This window comes from Cricetulus griseus, chromosome 2, assembly GCF_003668045.3.
Source record: "Cricetulus griseus strain 17A/GY chromosome 2, alternate assembly CriGri-PICRH-1.0, whole genome shotgun sequence".
Lineage (NCBI taxonomy): Eukaryota > Metazoa > Chordata > Mammalia > Rodentia > Cricetidae > Cricetulus > Cricetulus griseus.
This window is the reverse complement of record NC_048595.1, coordinates 257,363,293-257,383,273: the sequence shown is the minus strand read 5'-3', so window position 1 is coordinate 257,383,273 and position 19,981 is coordinate 257,363,293. Positions and strand designations below refer to the sequence as shown.

The following is a 19,981-nucleotide window of genomic DNA, read 5'->3' as shown; positions in this document are numbered from 1 at the left end:
ACTATAACTATAAGTTATTGTAGCTGTAAGTTACTTTCAGAAGCATAAGTGCTGGTGTTGCTCATTTCAAGAGCCACTCAATAGACAAGTTACAGAAGCTTCATTTTGGCAGAGCAAGTTATCCAAAACCTAAATTAAATTTGAAAACACACTTTGGAGAGTTTCTTATTTTTGTAAGAACAAAAATATGCAGATAAGAAAAATAAAAAATATTCTAGAGTATCTGAATATACTCTGTGCCCAATCCTCTGATGGTGGCTAGCTGGACAACCTTGAATAATTTGTTGACATATATGTAGCCCTATTTTCTCATCTGTATGTTTAAATTTGTTAAAATCCTTTTCATATGGAATTACAGGAAAATGTACTTAACTTTTTACTCTTCTTTTCCTCATATTTAATGATGTAATTTAAAAGTAAAACATCATTGAAATATTATGAAATTTTGATAACATAACCAATGTAATTTTTTCACAGTATTTATACACATAAGACATTTAAATGGTACTTGGCACATATTGACCTCCCAGTAAGTATTACTTAGTATTGTATAAAACTCACAAAATGTATTCTGTGTATTTACTTCTAGGTAAAAATTATGGATAATACAAATGAATACTTACTTAAATTTAAAGGATACAATTTTGAGAAAACTATTGTGAAAATTGAGCATTTAGAAACTATGGAAGACTTTGAAATTAGGGATGATGATGTCTTCATAATCACTTATCCAAAATCTGGTAAGTGCCAGGAGTGGACCATATGCATACACACACACACACACACACACACACACACACACACACACACACACACACACACACAATTTCTTGTGTGTGAAGTCCATCAATACAGAGCAGTGCTGGAGCAATGGTTTCCTGCTGGGGAATGGAAAATCCTATGTCAGTGGTGACTTCTGAGTCACCAGGGTCAACCCTTGGAGGTCTTGATTCTTTGCTTGTACTGTGGTTGATAATCTTTAAGAGATAAATCTATCCTCCTTAAAATGTCACATGCCCATTTAAAAGTTAGTTCCTGTGTGGCTGTTGCCAAAGACTACAGACAATGGGACTGTACATGGTTTGGCCAGAAAATCTTTTCAAGGCTGAGGTGATGGGTCAGCAGTGTGTAAAGTGTATGTCTTGGTCTTGCAAGCTTGAGGACCTGAGTGGGGATCAATTGAACACTTGTAGGCCAGATGTGGTTATATGTGCCTGTAATTTTGACCTTTCTGTGGTGAGGTGGGAGACAGAGACAGGAGAACCCCAGATGGTCATGATCCAGCTGAACCCCATACTCAGGAAATGAACATATCTCAATCAAGGTTGAAGGAAATTACAGTCTGACCACCAGACATGTATGTGCCCACACTTGTATAAGAAAGTGTACATATTTTTCTCTTAAACACATTGCCCATCACATACACGTGTCCATCACACGCACATTCACCAGATAGACACCACAAATACACAGGCACATGTACAAGCATGCCAAGATAGAAATATCATTTCAAAATTGATCTCATTGTCACTTCAAGCTCTGCTTTGCCCTTTGCTTCTGCAACATTCTCATGTATCACTGAACTTCAAGACTCAGAAAACAATCAGTTCACTTTCCTGTAGATCCTGGTCTCAAGGCCTTACAAGACAAGAAAAATAGCTTGTCTTTGTACACATCAACATGTTAAACTACTGCATTTTTATAAACATTGGTGTATTGTTAAAGAAACTTTGTTCAGAGACAGAGGTTTTGGTTTTGGTTTTGGTTTTGTTTTATACTTATACAGCCAATAGCATGCACCACTGGTTGCATAGCTTTCCTTTAAAGGATCATTACTCAACAATCTTCACCTACCCAGTGCTCTGAAAGCTCCTCTTAGGTAATGTGTGTGTGTGTGTGTGTGTGTGTGTGTGTGTGTGTGTGTGTGTGTGTGTGAGAGAGAGAGAGAGAGAGAGAGAGAGAGACAGAGACAGAGACAGACAGACAGACAGACAGACAGACAGACAGAGACAGAGAGAGGATAGTTATTTGGAGATAAATTTTGTTTTCCCAGTGCATAACCACACCAAGGCCTTCCAGAACTATTTTAGGGAATTTTTCCTTTGATGTACCTGGGACCAATTTGTTTGTAGATGTATATTTAAACACCATACTGCCAACTGCCAACCTATCTTCATCATGGCAATAAGAAAAAAGTGTAAATTGAACATCTTCATCCTATCACACTCTTGGTTTGGTGCCTTAAATAACCCAGTATTCCTTAGAGAATTGCCAGCTGCTCCTGGAGGTCCTGGATGAAGGCTAGAACAATGATTATTGGTTGTGATGGGCCATGTAGGATATCAAATACTTTAATTGTTATGCCCTTGGAGTCAGTGATATCTTCCTAGGAATGGTTACTTCAAAATTCCAGGGACTGTTTCATGAAATTCACCATAATCTCCTCCTCAGAATAATAAGAGTGAATGCTCAAGTCAAAATTTACACTGGCATTACATTTGAATCATCAGTAATAAATAAGGTCAAACATCAGTACCATTATATTTGATCACACCCAGAGAAATCCATTTGAAGTGGAAATAGACTTGGCTGTTTATATGTATTTCCCAGATAGTTTTTTTGTAGTTATCTTACTTGAATGGTTACTAAGCTGAGAATCAGTAAGTAAACGGAAACCCTGGCCTCGTCTTTCCCTACAATGTATTTATAATCCATTCATGGTAACATCAAAGCACAGGGTGGGGCATAAGAGCACATAAAGGAAAGAACGAAATGCACTTCACTTTTGTTGAGTTTTCTAAAACTATAATAGCAAACTTATAAGAAATCTCAGAAAGGAATAGTACTTCCTGTAACATACAGTAAAATAATGTCCATTGCCCTAGGAATGATATTATGAAGATCAAGAAGGCTCCAAACAGAAAAAAGTTAGTAAGAAGTTAATGCTGCTCGACCTGATGTGATTTTAGCACAGTGTGTGAGTGTGTGATTTTATAAGAGTGTACCCCTTAATCTACAAACACCATTTCTTAACTAGAAGTTTGAAATAGTACAAAAAGACTTCTCATGGAACACGAAATACAGAGAAGCTATAGGAATAATTTGAATAATCAATATCAAGAACAAAACAAGTATACAATCATAAAAGGAACATAGAGTCCTTGATTTTATCTTCTCTCTTATGGCTAAACATAGATAAAAATCAAACAAAATTACACTTGCTTGTTAACATAGATAGAATGTTTTAAAAGCATCAGTGGCTTGACGATGGATGAAATTACCACAGGTATTTAATACTTAAACCTACCTCAGGATTGAAAACAGAAGGGCTGTGTATTTTTACAGGTACCATCTGGACTCAACATATCCTCAGTTTGATTTATTTTGATGGCCACCGGAACAGCACTGAAAACATCGATACAATGGACAGAGCACCATTCTTTGAGTACAATATTCATAATATAGACTTTGTCAAAATGCCTTCACCTCGAATCTTCACTTCCCACCTTCCATATTACTTAGTACCAAATGGTCTGAAGAAGAAAAAGACTAAAGTATGTCATAGAGCTTTTTGAACAGATAAAATAATTAAGTATTGAATGATGAAATTACCTCAGTCTTTGTGTGATGATGGCACACCTCTCTGAGCCTTCTTGAGTATGTCTCCTGGGCTTTTCCACCAGCTTCCCTAGAATCCTCATCTGTGAATAGAACTGCAGAGTCACAAATACCAGGGTGGTCAAGTTATAGAGGAAGTCAACTATTTCTGAAGAAAGTGGATATCAGTTACTGCTGAAACCAGCAAGGGACCAATTCTTATTTCTCCTCTAGTAACTTGACACATCTGACTTCAATGTTTGCCAATGTGGCAGCTATTGAATGATCACTCACAATAGTCTTAATTTGCATGTGTGTATGCAATAATGAGATTAAACATGTTTGATATTTATTGGCTATGACCAATTATAATTCTGTGAAAAGATTATGCCATTGGTCCAGCTTTTCCTTGCTATAATTTTAGCATAATTTTCCTCCTGATGTGAATTCTGTCACTTCTGCATACAGTTCTTATAGGGTGGCCTTTCTCATGTTTTGGAACTTTGTGGTTTATTTGGTTAGTAACATTCTTAATTTTAGTATAATCAAACATACTGACTTTTTGCAATATAAATTTATTATTTACTTATTTTCATTTTATTGTATAATTGTTTAAAACAATTTTAAATTTAAATATATTTTAAACATGTACTTCTCCCCACCCCAGTCCTTCCAGATCCTCTTCCCAAACCCTACCCACCCAACTTTGATTTCTTTCTCAAAAACAAACAAAAACCTAATACAGCAACAATACTTCATTTAAAAAATACTTCCTTGTTTCAAGACAAGAAATGTATTTGGTTTTGGCCTAATAGCCTTAATAAACTTGATAGATATTATTCACAAGAGTAGAGAGAAATCGCTTTTAAAATTACATGTGTGTGCTGTTAACGCTTATGCCAACATATATTTTCCACTTATTTCAAGCGCTACCTTGGCTATATGTAAACTATCTCAGAAAACTCAATGGCTATATATAAGCTATCCCAGAAAACTCAATGACTATCAATTGCTATAGCATTAAGCCATATGGAAAACATGTTTACCATATTTATCAAATTTACAAATAATATATTTTTATAACATTGACCTGTGTTCTTGTATATGTATGAAATACTATGTAAATGGAAGTATTGGCTTTCATGGCACGTAACAAAAAGTTGATAACCAACTACCTAGATGAAAATAAAGATTTATCTGGACAAATACTACTATATAAGTTCAGAACTTATTCTAATAAATTCAGAACAAATTAGAATGACCAAGAATTGCTAAAACAACTGTGTTTTTTCTGCAGATTCTTTATATTTACAGAAATCCCAAAGATGTTTTGATCTCATTTTTTCATTTTTCAAATTGGTTGGTTACCTTAGAAGCTACAGATACCATCGAACATTATCTGGAAAAATTTCTAGATGGAAAAGGTAACTACATTTATTCCATCTCATTTTTTTTATAAAGTACAGATGATATTTAAGCCATTTCAAAGTAGGGAATATATATCTAAGTGATGGAGGAGGCAGGGGCTGCATAGAAAGAGTAACAGAGTAACAATATAATCTGATACACAGTGATATTCTCCTTCCATTGGTGGGACCATTTGAGGATTCCCGACTTGCAGTCCTATATTAGACAGGAAGGGCTTTGGCTAGACATTAAGAGATTTATATGTATTTTATCAGTTCTTTCTAGCTAATGACATAGGAAGAGACATAGCTAAAGTTGAGGGCGAATATGTGCTCTTAATGGCACACACTTGTTGGGAAAATGAAATTACTCATGCTACTACTGAAGAAAACCATTAATGAAAGAGGCTGTGGGGTGTTAATCAGGATCTCACACATTGTTAATATTATACTCAGGTTCTGTCATTGTAGCAAGAAAACACTGCTGTTCAGAAATGGGATATGAGAAATGTCTTCAGAGACAGGAGAAATATGAACATCTCTTAAGGATACCTTTGAATTCAGACACTTGGACTTTATTAAAAGACTTTAGATTGATTTATTTTGTTTTATGAGTGTTTTTCCTGGATGTATGTATGTGCACAACATGTGTGCAGTGATGGCAGAGGTCAGAAGAGGGCATCAGATTCCCTGGAACTGAAGTTACAGATGGTTTCTGAGCCACCATGTGGCTGCAGAGAACTACACTCACGCCCTCAGCAAGAGCGACCAGAGCTTTAACCACTGAGCAGTCTCTCCAGTCCCTGCCACTAAAATTTCTCAGTGTCTGTCTTGCAACATCCCCAAATATGTAGGTTGGTATGAGCCTTGTGTAATTGTTACACAAAAATAACTCCTTTAAAATAGTCATGCAGACATCCAATTGTAGGGGCTCCATTTTAATTTCTGAATAGTCTAAACCAGAAAAGTAAGAACAGGGCTTGCTATTCAATAAATATAGTGCCTTGACTTTGTTACTCAGTTATTTCCCCTTCAGTTGTAGGAAGCTGTTGGTTTGATCACATTAGAGGCTGGTATGAACATAGACATGACTTCAACATAATGTTCCTGAGCTATGAAGATATGAAGAAGGTAAGATGAGAAAGTTGTTTTAGAAAATTATTTCTCATCTCTGAGTTTAATCCACACACTCCCAATTGTCCTCATGACTCACTCCTCCTTGGGCTTCGTGTTGAAGGAGGCTCCTGACATCCAGCCTCTCCTTTGTTGACTGGTCTGCCTCAGGGCTCTCTTTCTCACTGTGGTCCTCTCTTGGGATTCCTTCTTGTGTAGCCACCCGTGTCAATATAGACAACCTTATGTATCTAGAATAGACTTATCTTTTAAAGATGTTTTCAACCCTATTTAATTATTTGCATTAGTAGACTCGGCAGGGTGTGGCCATCTATGAACACAACATGCATTGGTATTATCCAGAGTTCCTACACTCTCAATCTTTCTTTCGCCAGGACTCTTCCCAATTCCTAATAATCACGGTTCAACTTTTAGAATAGCCATTTTATTTTTTCTTCATGGGAGAGAGATGTGATTCCTATTTCTCTGCATAGGTGGGTTTCACTAAACCTGGTGTATTGTATGGGCCACATATGTTCCTTTCACATAAAAGAAAGGTAAAGAAAAGAAAGCAGGGTGAGCATGGCATGAGGAGCAAATCAGTAAGGAGCATCCCTCCCTGGTTCTGCTTCAGTTTCTGCCCTCTCCTGATGAGGGACTGTCACCTCCAAGGTAAAACAATCCCTTTTCTTCCCACATTGTTTTGGGCAGTGTTTTATCACACCAGAAATCAAACAAATACAGATAGAATGTTCTGTAAATAGTTGTTATGTCTTTTTAAACAATGATGTAATTTACCTGACTTTTCTATGTTGATTTTTAATTTAGATGGCCTATCTAGGATTGAAAATGAGGCATTGAAACCAGCCACTAATATTTTCTCAGGGTCTATCTGAACTTTATTTATTTATTATTATTAGTTCTAGTTAGGGAACAAACTTGTTTCAAGTCCCTTCTCACTCTCCCTCCCCTCACCCCCAACCCTCCTCCCCACCCCCAGCCTACCCCCCACCCCATCCACCGACCACTCCCCAGGCAGGGTAGGGCCCTCAACAGGGGCTCTGCAAAGTCCACCAAATCTTCCTGTGCTGGTCCTAGGCCCCTCCCCATGTGTCCAGGGCCAGAGTGTAACCCTTCATGTGGGATGGGCTCTCAAAGTCCCTTCTTGCACCAGGGAAAAGTACTAATCCACCACCAGAGGCTCCCTAAAGTGCAGAGGCCTCCTTATTGACATCCATGGCCTCCTCGACAGCATCTGGGGTCCATGTGCTCTCCCTTGTTCAGGCCAACTGTTCCTGTGGGTTTCTCCAACCTGGTACAGAACCCTTCGTTCTTCATTCCTCCCTCTCTTCAACTAAATTCCCGATTTCGGCTCAGTGTATATCTGTGGATGTCTGTCTCTGCTTCCATCAGCCACTGGGTGAGGGCTCTAGGATGGCATAAAGAGAAGTCATCAATCTCATTTTAGGGGAAGGGCTTTTAGGTTATCCTCTCCACCATTGCCTGGATTGTCAGATCGTGTCATCCTTGTAGGTCTCTGGAGATCTCCCTGGTTCCAGATCTCTTCTCGGACCTATAGTGGCTCCTTCTGATATGGTATCTCTCATCCTGCTCTCTTTCCTCTATTCTTCCCCCAACTCAATATTTCTGCCCCTCCATTTCCTCTCCTCTACTCTTCTTCTCTTGCTCTTATTGTACAGCTCCTTCCTGCCCTACCCTCATGCCCCCAATTAGTTCGGGAGTTCATGTCACTTCCATTCCTGGGGACCATTTATCCCTTAGAGTCCTTCATGTTTCCTAGTTTCTTTGGTGAAGAGCATTATAGGCTGGTAATCCTTTGCTCTATGTCTAAAATTCATATATCAGTGAGTACATACCATGTTTGTCTTTTTGTGACTGGGTTACCTCACTCAGGATGGTTTCCTCTAGTTCCATCCATTTGCCTGGAATTTCAAGATTCCATTGCTTTTTTCTGCTGAGTAGTACTTCATTGTATAAATGTACCACATTTTCTCAATCCATTCTTCAGATGAGGGGCATCTAGGTTGCTTCCAGATTCTGGCTATTACAAACAATGCTGCTATGAACATGGTTGAACATATGTCCTTGTTGTATGAACATGCACTATTTGGGTATATACCCAAGAGAGGAATGGCTGGATCTTGAGGTAGACTGATTCCCATTTTTCTGAGCAACTGCCATACTGATTTCCAGAGTGGTCTTACAAGTTCGCACTCCCACCAGCAATGGAGGAGTGTTCCTTTTTCTCCACATCCTCTCCAGCATAGATTGTCATTGGTATTTTTGATTTTAGCCATTCTGACAGGCGTGAGGTGGTATCTCAGAGTTGTTTTGAGTTGCATTTCTCTGATGGCCAAGGATTTTGAGCACTTTCTTAAGTGTCTTTCAGCCATTTCAGATTCCTCTGTTGAGAATTCTCTATTTAGTTCTGCATCCCACTTTTTAATTTCATTGTTTGGTGTTTTGGTGGCTAGCTTCTTGAGCTCCTTATATATTTTGGAAATCAGTCCTCTGTCAGATGTGGGGCTGGTGAAGATCTTTTCCCATTCTGTGGGTGGTCGTTTTGTCCTACTGACTGTGTCCTTTGCCTTGCAGAAGCTTCTCAGTTTCATGAGGTCCCATTTATTAATTGCAGACCTCAGTGTCTGTGATACTGGCGTAATGTTCAGGAAGCAGACTCCTGTGCCAATTCGTTCAAGGTATCTCCCACTTTCTCTTCTAGAAGATTCAGTGTGGCTGGATTTATGGTGAGGTCTTTGATCCATTTGCACTTAAGTTTTGTGCATGGTGACAGGTATGGATCTATCTGTAATTTTCTGCATGTCCGAATCCAATTGTACCAGCACCATTTGTTGAAGATGCTGTCTTTTTTCCATTGTATAGATTTAGCACCTTTGTCAAAAATAAGGCATCCATAGGTGTGTGGGTCAATATCAGGGTTTTCAATTCAATTCCATTGGTCTATCTGTCTATTTTTGTGCCAATACCAAGCTGTTTTCAGAACTATGGCTCTATAGTAGAGCTTGAAGTTGGGGATGGTGATGCCTCCAGAAGATCCTTTATTGTAAAGAGTTGTTTTGGCTATCCTGGGCTTTTTATTTTTCCATATTAAGTTGAGTATTGTTCTTTCAATGTCTGTGAAAAACTGTGTTGAGATTTTGATGGGGATTGCATTGAATCTGTAGATTGCTTTTGACAGGATTGCCATTTTCACTATGTTAATTCTACCTATCCAAGAGCATGGGAGATCTTTCCATTTTCTGGTATCTTCTTTAATTTCTTTCTTTAAAGTCTCAAAGTTCTTATTGTACAGGTCTTTCACTGTTTTGGTTAGTGTTACCCCAATATATTTTATGTTGCTTGTGGATATTATGAAAGGTGATGTTTCCCTGATTTCTTTCTCATTGGATTTATCATCTCTATATAGTAGGTCTACTGATTTTTTTGAGTTAATTTTGTATCCTGCTACCTTGCTGAAGGTGTTTATCAGCCATAGGAGTTCCCTGGTAGAGTTTTTTGGGTCACTAATGTAGACTATCATGTCGTCTGCAAATAGTGAAAGTTTGACTTCATCCTTTCCAATTCGCATCCCTTTGATCCCTTTTGTTTCCCTGATTTCTTTCTCATTGGATTTATCATCTGTATATAGTAGGGCTACTGATTTTTTTTTTAGTTAATTTTGTATCCTGCTACCTTGCTGAAAGTGTTTATCAGCCGTAGGAGTTCCCTGGTAGAGTTTTTTTGGGTCACTAATGTAGACTATCATGTCGTCTGCAAATAGGAAAGTTTGACTTCATCCTTTCCAATTCGTATCCCTTTGATCCCCTTTTCTTTTCTTATTGCTATAGCCAGAACTTCAAGTACAATATTGAAGAGATATAGAGAGAGTAAACAGCCTTGTCTTGTTCCCGATTTTAGAGGAAACGCTTTGAATTTCTCTCCATTTAGTTTGATGTTGGCTATTGGTTTGGTGTATATTGTGTTTATCATGTTTAGATATGTTCCTGTTATTCCTGTTCTCTCCAAGATCATTATCATGAAGGGATGTTGGATTTTGTCAAAGGCTTTTTCAGCGTCTAGTGAGATGACCATGTGGTTTTTCTTTTTCAGTTTGTTTGTTTATATGGTAGATTATATTGATGGATTTTCGTATGTTGAACCATCCTTGCATCCCTGGGATGAAGCCTACTTGATCATGGTGGATGATTTTTCTGATATGTTCTTGGATTCGGTTGGCCAATATTTTATTGAGTATTTTAGCATCGATGTTCATGAGGGATATTGGTCTGTAGTTCTCTTTCTTAGTCATATCTTTGTATGGCTTGGGTATCAAAGTGATTGTAGCCTTGTAGAAAGAGTTTGGCAATATCCCATCTGCTTCTATTGTGCGGAACAGTTTGAGGAGTACTGGAATTAGCTCTTGTTTGAATTTCTGGTAGAATTCTGCAGTGAAGCCATCTGGCCCTGGGCTTTTTTTGGTTGGGAGGCTTTTGATGACTGCTTCTATTTCATTGGGGTTATAGGTCGATTTAAACTGTTTATCTGATCTTGATTTAATTTTGGTAAGTGATATTTATCCAGAAAGCTGTCCATTTCCTTTAGATTTTCCAATTTTGTGGAAAACAGGTTTTCAAAGTATAACCTAAAGATTCTCTGGATTTCCTCAGTGTCCGTTGTTATATCCCCCTTTTCATTTCTGATTTTGTTATTTAGCATGCTCTCTCTCTGACTTTTGGTTAGTTTGGCTAGAGGTTTCTCTATCTTATTGATCTTCTCAAAGAACCAACTCTTTGTTTCATTGATTCTTTGTACTGTTTTCCTAGTTTCTACTTTGTTGATTTCGGCTCTCAGGTTGATTATTTCCTGGCGTCTACTCCTCCTTGGTGTGTTTGCTTCTTTTTGCTCTAAAGCTTTCAGTTGTTCTGTCAATTCTCTAATGTGACTTTTCTCCAGTTTCTTCATGTGGGCACTTAGTGCTATGAACTTCCCTCTTAGCACTGCTTTCAGGGTGTCCCATAAGTTTGGGTATGTTGTGTCTACATTCTCATTAAATTCTAGGAAGTCTTTAATTTCTTTTTTTATTTCTTCCTCAACCCAGGAATGGTGCAATTGGGTGTTATTCATTTTCCACTCGAATGTAGGTTTTCTGCAATTCGTATTGCTGTTGAATTCTAGCTTTAATGCATGGTGGTCTGATAAGATACAGGGGGTTATTTCAATTCTTTTGTAACTGTGGAGGTTTGCTTTGCTGCCAACTATGTGGTCAATTTTTGAGAAGGTTCCATGTGGCACTGAGAAGAAGGTATATTCTTTTGTGTTTGGATGGAATGTTCTATAGATATCTGTTAAACCCAGTTGTGTCATAACTTCTGTCAGATCCTTTGTTTCTTTGTTAAGTTTCTGTCTAGTGGTTCTGTCCAGTGGAGTAAGGGGGGGGGGTTGAAGTCTCCTACTATAAGTGTGTGTGGTTTTATGTATGGTTTGAGTTTTAGTAATGTTTCTTTTACAAATGTGGGTGCTTTCGTATTAGGGGCATAGATGTTCAGGATTGAGATTTCATCTTGATGGACTTTTCCTGTGATGAGTATGAAATGCCCTTCTTCATCTCTTTTGATTGCTTTCAGTTTAAAGTCTAATTTGTTAGATATTAGGATTGCTACCCCAGCTTGTTTCTTGAGCCCATTTGATTGGAAAATTTTTTCCCATCCTTTTACTCTGAGGTATCGCCTGTCTTTGAAGTTGAGGTGTGTTTTTTGTATGCAGCAGAAGGATGGATTCTGTCTTCATATCCATTCTGTTAGCCTAATCTTTTTATAGGTAAGTTAAGACCGTTGACATTTAGGGATATTAATGTCCATTGTTCATTGGTTCTTCTTTGTTTTGGATTTATTGTTGGTGGTGTCATTGTGTGTGGATTTTGCCCTCCTGTTTCTTTTTGTGTTTGGTAAAATCAGATTATCTATTGCCAGTGTTTTTGTGAGTGTAGCTATGTTCGTTGGGTTGGAGTTTTCCTTCCAGAACCTTCTGTAGTGCTGGATTTGTGGATATTTTTGTTTAAATCTGTTTTTGTCGTGGAATATCTTGTTTTCTCCATCTATAGTGATTGAAAGTTTTTCTGGGTACAGTAGTCTGGGTTGACATCCATGCTCCCTTAGTGCTTGTAGGGTATCTATCCAAGACCTTCTGGCTTTCAGAGTTTCCATTGAGAAGTCGGGTGTGATTCTGATTGGTTTGCCTTTATATGTTACTTGGCCTTTTTCCTTTGCTGCTCTTAATATTTTCTCTTTATTCTGTAGATTTGGTGTTTTGATTATTATGTGTCGGGGGGGACTTCTTTTTGTGGTCCAGTCTGTTTGGTGTCCTGTAAGCTTCTTGTACTTTCATAGGCATATCCTTCTGTAGGTTGGGGAAGTTTTCTTCTATGATTTTGTTGAATATGTTTTCTGTACCTTTGAGCAGTGTTTCTTCACCTTCTTCTACACCTATTATTCTTAGGTTTGGCCTTTTTACGGTGTCCCATATTTCCTGGATATTTTGTGTTAGGGATTTGTTGGACTTGAGGTTTTCTTTGGTTGATGAATGTATATCCTCTAGCGAGTCTTCAGTAGCTGAGATTCTTCTATCTCTTGAATTCTATTGGTTATACCTACATCTTTAGTTCCTGATCATTTATCCAGCCTTTCCATTTCTAGCATGGTCTCATTCTGTGTTTTCTTTATGGTGTCTATTTCAGCTTTCATGCTTTTAACTGTTTCAAGAGCTTCCTTCACTTGTTTGGATTTTTTTCTTGTCTTTCTTTAGATTCTTTAAGAGATTTATTTATTTCTTGAATTTTTTGGTTTGTCTTTTTCTCCATTTCATTTAATTTTTTGTTTGCTTTGACTTCTATTTCTTTAGGGATTTTCTTGTTTCCTCTTTAAAGGTCTCTATCATCTTGCTGAGATAATTTTTGAGGTCCATCTCTTCTTCATGCTCTGTGTTGGGCTTTTCAGATCTTGCTGGAGTGGAGTTCCTAGATTCTGGTGGTGTCATATTGGTCTTTCTGTTGTTGGGTGAAATCTTATTCTGTCTTCTCTCCATATCTTCTTTTAGTGGGTGCAGGTGGGGTCTCTCTATCTCCTCTTGTGACCCAGTGGTGTGTGGGGGCCAGGAATTTAATGTCCACAGCTCTGGATGGTCTTGACTCTCCTGGTAGTCTCCTCATTAGTTCCTGGGACAGTCGGCGGAATGGAAGAGTGGGGTGCTAGCAGATTCGGGGCGCAGGGAGCTCCTCCCTGCCTGGGCTTGTCTACCCCAAGCCCACAGGCGCAGGCAGGGGTGGGGGGAGGTGGGGGTGGTCGGGGTGAATGATGTTTTGGGTGCGAGTCGGGAAAGGGCAGAGACTCACTCACCTAGTTCCTGGGTCGGTCGGCGGAATGGAGTGGCTATCTGAACTTTTTCGGCCATTGATATTTGTTTCATGAAAGTGGAAGTCATAATTAATATTTAAAATTTTACTATGTGTATTTTAACCAAATATTTTTTGAGTTTTTATAAGTGCTATTAATTGAAATAAAGCACCAAAAATGCCCTGATATATTCAAAGGTAAACCTTCCTTAAGTATAACAGGACTTCTCCCTTCTGTGACCTGGCTGAGGTCAACATATTGATTGGGTTTTATTGTTTGTTTGTTTTTTTCTTTTCTATTTTTTACTTAATTTTTTTTCATTTTACATACCAATTCCAGTTCCCCCTTCCTCCCCTTCTCCCATTCCTCCCACCTAACACCTCCTCCCCATCCCATGCCCTATCTATTCCTCAGAGTTGGTAAGGCCTCCCTTGGGGAATCAACTAAGTCTGTCATACCAAGTTGAGTCAGAACCAAGCCCCTGCACCCCTGTATCATGGCTTTGCAAGTATCCCACCATAGGCATTAAATTAGTTATTTATAAGCTGAAGAGAGGGAGGAGGGATCATATGAACAAGTGAGGTCAGGATCATGATGGGAAAACCCACAGAAACCGCTGACCTTAGCGAGAAGGAGCTCATGGACTCTGGACTGATAGTTGGGGAACCTCCAAAAACCCAGTGTCTGTACTTGGGATAGGTCCTGGTGCTACTGCCAGCCATCCCCTCCTCTCCAAAAAGATCCAGCCACAGTTAGAGGGCCTAGTTCAGTTTCATGCAGGTTCCCCAGCTATCAGTCCAGAGTCCATGAGCTCCTTCTCGCTGGGGTCAGCGGTTTCTGTGGGTTTTCCCGTCATGATCCTGACCTCACTTGTTCATATGATCCCTCCTCCCTCTTTTCAGCTTACAAATAACTAATTTAATGCAGAGCCATTTATACAAATTATGACAGTTCACTAAAATGATTCATGGAGTTCCAGAAAAAAATTTGTGTTCCATGCTCTACTGAATTTATAGAATTTATGTATTTATAGACTTTATAGAATTACTGTGCATTTTGGGTTCCATGATTTTTTTTTACCAACTTTTGATATATGGAAAGTGTGGATACTGAAGATTTAACCTCTCATTTCAAGGTTATTTACCCAGTCAGTATCTTTTCAAAAAATTTTGCAACGGGTTTTTCTATTTTTTAAAATTGAGATCTTAAGAAATTCATTGAATGCAGATTGTTTTGGGTATTATCTTAAAATTACTGTTTTGCAATTCTTATATATTAGACAACTGACTATTTGTTATCTTGTATTTCTTTTAGTAAAGGCTGGATAGTTTCAATAGTCTAGTCTCATAGTCTTTATTAACTTTAATGCTAGGATTTTTATTGTTATTGATGCAGTGTTGATGCAGTTTCCTTGTTAATGTTCAGAAATTCACCTGGTGTTTATATGGTTTTGATTTTGTAGATTACACCATTGTAAAATGTCATCATTATTTGTTAGCATTTTTGGCACTGAAAACTACACAATCTGCTTAGTATGCTTCTACTTTACAATCCTCTTTTCCTTTAATTGACCAACTGTTCCATTCTTTGTTTATTTCCAGGGTTGGTGTAAAGAGATGTAGGAAAGTTTGAGTGATTCCCAACAGTACCTAAAAATCTTTATATGTTTTTCTATTAAGTAAGATTTTATGTATAGGTGGTTACATGTAGCCTTTTGTATTTGAAGTACGTTCTATTGCTGTGTGCTGTTTTACTGAAAGATTTTTTTCTGTATCAATTGAAATAATCATACTAATTTATTTTTCCTTTTGCTTTCGTTGAGCCATCTTTGCATGCCAAGAAGGAATCCTACGTGTTCATGCCACATGGTTGGCTGTAACTTACACCTCCATCATTAAAATCAATAATTTCTCAACCCATGACTTTTTCAGGACCTTAGAAGCTCAGTGCTTAAAATCTGCAGTTTCATGGAGAAAGAACTGAGTGAAAATGATGTGGATACTGTCGTGAGACAAGCTACATTTCAGAACATGAAATCTGACCCACGAGCCAATTACAATAATGTTATAAAAAATGAAATTGGGACAAGACACAGTGGCTCTTTCCTGCGCAAAGGTGGGAGTCACTGGTTTGTAGTAATGAAAGTACTGAGACTTCCCCAAATCTCTTCCTTTGGAGCACTTTCAGAATATTATATATATAAAAAACATATTGTATATTTGAAGTGCTGGAGGTTTAATTGCTCATTCCTCATGCACCACTTTCCTCATTTACAATAATTACAGTTGTGTCTTATTTACCCTATCTTCTGTGATTAACTTATGTATCAACCATTGAGATTTTATTTTCATTTTTGAGACATGGTCTCATTTGTGGGACTCAGGCAGTTTTGAACTTGCTATGTGTAACTGAGGATTACCTCCAAACCCTAGTGCTGCCTCTGCCTCTGGCTCTCTGGTGGTGGTAATGCAGGCATGAACAACCATATGTTGGTATTCTGACCTAACTGTGTGTCAGCAGTTCTTAAGAAGAATGACCTTCCCTAAATTGATACACTTGAAGCTCACAAGACAAAAATTTAATTTACTAAATCATTTAGTGTAACATTCTAAAACATAATTTAACATATATTTTGATTACTTTTAGTAATTCATCACTTCCCATTATATAATGATGGCCATGGACTATACACAATTTTTAAACGTGTTTTTCAAATTGATGTAAATTTTGATAATTAAAAAAATGTTCCTTTTATCTCTCACTACCATTTAACATCCCTTTTCTTCTTATTCTCCAGCCAGACTAATGCTCACTCTATCTCATACAAATATTAGTTTGCTGTCCTTCCAAATGCAAGGAGTACAGTTTGTATAATCACATGCTCTAGCACGGAACACAGTCTCTCATTGTTTCCATTGGAAAAGGCTATAGCGGTGATTGCAGATGTGTGTCCTGCAGAATTGCAGTAGTGGCAGCTCTGCTGCCCTCTGTGACCTTGACATTATTAATTAAAAGTCTCTGGGTTTAATTTTTCAGAGATTTGGAGAAATTCACAGGTTTGAATTATGTGTGACACACACGAAAACTACATTAGGAGTAAATAACAAAATACTTTTTAAAGTCCTTCAATTATGACACTATGTAATTACATATTTTTCTGGCCTTTACAGATTCTAGTTTTTTTATTAGCAATTTCAATTAAAATAGTGTATCACTTGCCCTGTCCTTCTAGCCCTCGGCATGCCTTCTCCCTTCAGCATCTCCCATGTGCTCCCCTCACTCCTTCTTAAACTGATGGGCTTATTTGATTCTTATCATTATATATGTCAATGTATAAATATATAAACATAACCTTTTGATTCCTTTTGGTATGAGTTGTGTGGTGTATGGTTTCAGGGATAACCTCTTTGTATTAGTCAGCCAGTTAGTGGCTCATCCCTTGGAGTGGTAAATGCTCCTCTCAGCAGTCACTATTTGCCTCTTCTTTGTCTAAGGGTGGGCTTGAAATTTCTTGCTACCTTGTTATCATGCTTATTGATGTCATTGTTCAGGTCTTGCTTAGCCAGCAAAGTTATTGCTGATATCATGAGTGTAGCTTCTCAGTCATTTCTTTTAAATGTCTTTTTAAAATGTCTGCCCCTCGTACACAATGCCCTCTGAGTATTAAGTACAGGACTCCTGTCATAGGAGTGTTCATTGGTGCTGAACTCCACAGGAGCCATTGATATCTGCATTATGGACAGTTATGGTTTTCTGTAATAGTTTCTGTTTGTTATGAAGATAACAACCAAAATCCCCACAACATACTTTCCAGAAATATAACAAAGGACATCCTAAAATTCATTTGTAACCAGTAAATACCATAGATAGCTGAAGCAGTCTTGGCCTGAAAGAATAAAATTGTAGGAATTTCCATTTCAGATTTAACAATACATTATAGAGTGATAATAATAAAAACAGTATAGTACTGACATAAAACAGACACACAGGCCAACTGGATAAAATAGAAGACTGAAACATGAGCATTGAAACTACAACCTTGGGATATATGTTATATATTATCAATTGATATTCTTGGTATATACTTTGCTTGAAAAATGTAAATTACACTTCAAAAATTCTCATGTATTTATATTTGTTAAGGTTTTTGTTTCTTCCTAAAGATTGGTTATGGTTGGTCAGTTAACACATGAGATAGTGAACTTGTGTTTATTGTGTTATTGTACAGGTTTCCTTCACTGCTCATTCTTCTATAAGGAAAGGTGAGGTAACAAACTCCACATAGCACTCACACTTAGTTCCAATGGGTTGGAGAAGATACAGAAGTTGCTTAGAGGGACCCTGCTTTGACATCTTCATTCACTTACCTAAGCGCTGTCCCTGTGCCTCTCTCATTAGGTACCATTGGAGACTGGAAACATCATTTGACTGTGGAACAGAATGAAAGATTTGACAAGATATTCAAGAGGAACATGGACAAAATTCCCTTGAAGTTTGTCTGGGATATAAATGAAGAATAGAATTCTAATGTTTGTATCAAATACACAAAAGTCCATTAAACAGAATGCATACTTTTATATCAATAGTGACATGTTTCTGTACGTTAATCATTGAATGGCAACAATTATTAAGAAGCAAAACGAATAAACTATGCCTGTGTAAATTGCAATGAGATTAATGAATGACTTCAAATTTCAAAATTAAATTAGTTTGGGTCCGTGTTATCATTGGTACTATGCACTAAAAGCATATGAAGGGTGCTTTGTGATGTAGTAAAATCTCTGCAAAGAGTTCTCTGTAGTGTACTTTTTCATTCATCTTCTTTAATTAAAATCTGGATCAAGAACCCTGGAGAAATGGCTCAGTGGTTAAGAGCACAGGCTGCTCTTCCAGAGGACTCAGGTTCAATTCCAAGCACCCATATGGGAGCTCACAACTGCCTATAACTCCAGTCCATGGGATCCAATACTCTTATACAGATATGAATGCAGGCAAACACCAATGGATATAAAAATTTAAAAATTGTCTTTTGGAATCAAGAAATATCTTCCTGTTCACACAATAAATCTTGAACCTCTGCTGATTCAATTAGGTGGGGAAGAAATATTAGAATTTGGAAAATTGTAACCAGGCATTGACAAGAACCAGAAAAGAGGGAAGAAGATTACTTCCCTATTAACAAGTTCTAAACTTTTTGTTGTTTATTTTTTGTTTGACCATTTTGTACTTATATACAATGGATTGTTATTACTATTTTTACCAAAATTTGTGGATAATGAACTTACGATTTTCTTTTGCTCTTACATATAATGTTACTTACCACACCCACTCCAGTGGAGTCTGGGTGACATGAGGCAAGTATTGCTAAAAACATGTCAGACCTGAGGCATGCGCTTTCGTAGCTAGTGTCTCCTGGAGGTCCCTGGCAGGATCCCAAAAGGACAAGATGGTCTCTTGTGTCTCGAAGTGTGTGGTGGCTTGTTTCTGCTTGTGTCTTTTATCTTATGACTGGTCTGGCTTTGTCAGCATCAGAAGATGACCAGGTGTTGGTTGAAGAAAGATTGAGTACCTCTAGATATTTTGGTTCCAGGAACCAAAAGCACCTCACCAGCAATTTTTGGATAAAACGCTATCATTGAAGTTTTGTTTGTGCCCATGGTCTGAATGGAGCACTTTCTTGCTAAGATGGCTCAGGATATGAGTATTTCTACTAGAAGCCCCCGTTAGTTAGAACTCTGTTAGAGATGTTTTAGATAGAAAATAACAGCTTCAGATCAATTATGAATCCATTCCAGCAAGCAGAATTGTCTTACCAGATATCTAGGAAGAGTAGAAGAGTAGCTCAAGAAGGAGATGATTCAGAAAGCTTAGGGGAGCTTAGAATTCCTACAAAGGTTGAATTAGGCAGAACTTATGGGAAATCATGGCAGCCCCTAAGGAACAAAGGTCCATATTTTTATAAGACAATAGCTGCCCCTTTGCAATACACAAGAGCTTATGATAAAGATTTTAATCACTGAGTTGTAATTGGGGGTAAAAAGAGATTGTATATATCATTGAACTGGTGGGAGAGACTAAATAGAGCAAGACCACCTTGATGTGTCGTGTCTGTAGCTGACATAAGAGAGATTTTATGGCAAATGTATAGATATTTACATTATCAATCAGAAGACCTTGTATGAAGACATACAGGGGATAAAAAGGATTTTATTGTTTTATGAAATTTATAGATTGGCCTAAAGAATCTTAAAGTTCAGCAAGATCATATTTTCAGAGTCACAGCCAGCTCAGCAACTTAACCACTGTCTGGGACCGAGATAATTCTGACTAAAACTGCTTCCTGTTTTGTACTTTCAGTTTAACACTTACTTAGAGCTAATAATATTTATGATACATATTTTTTGTAATCAAGCCAAAGCTGAAGTTCCTGTATTGTTTGTATGAGTTACGGTGATG

General features: G+C 37.7%; 1 protein-coding gene across 1 annotated transcript; it reads left to right on the top strand.

Annotated features, from left to right (window-relative positions):
- Positions 1-598: 598 nt before the first annotated feature.
- Positions 599-18,194, top strand: LOC100770290 (amine sulfotransferase-like). Its single transcript, XM_035439088.1, has 6 exons — positions 599-740; positions 3,346-3,554; positions 4,895-5,021; positions 6,040-6,134; positions 15,457-15,640; positions 17,924-18,194. Exons 1-6 carry the CDS (start codon positions 599-601, stop codon positions 18,043-18,045), a joined length of 879 nt encoding a protein of 292 aa, XP_035294979.1. The 3' UTR covers positions 18,046-18,194.
- The last annotated feature ends 1,787 nt before the right edge of the window (positions 18,195-19,981 follow it).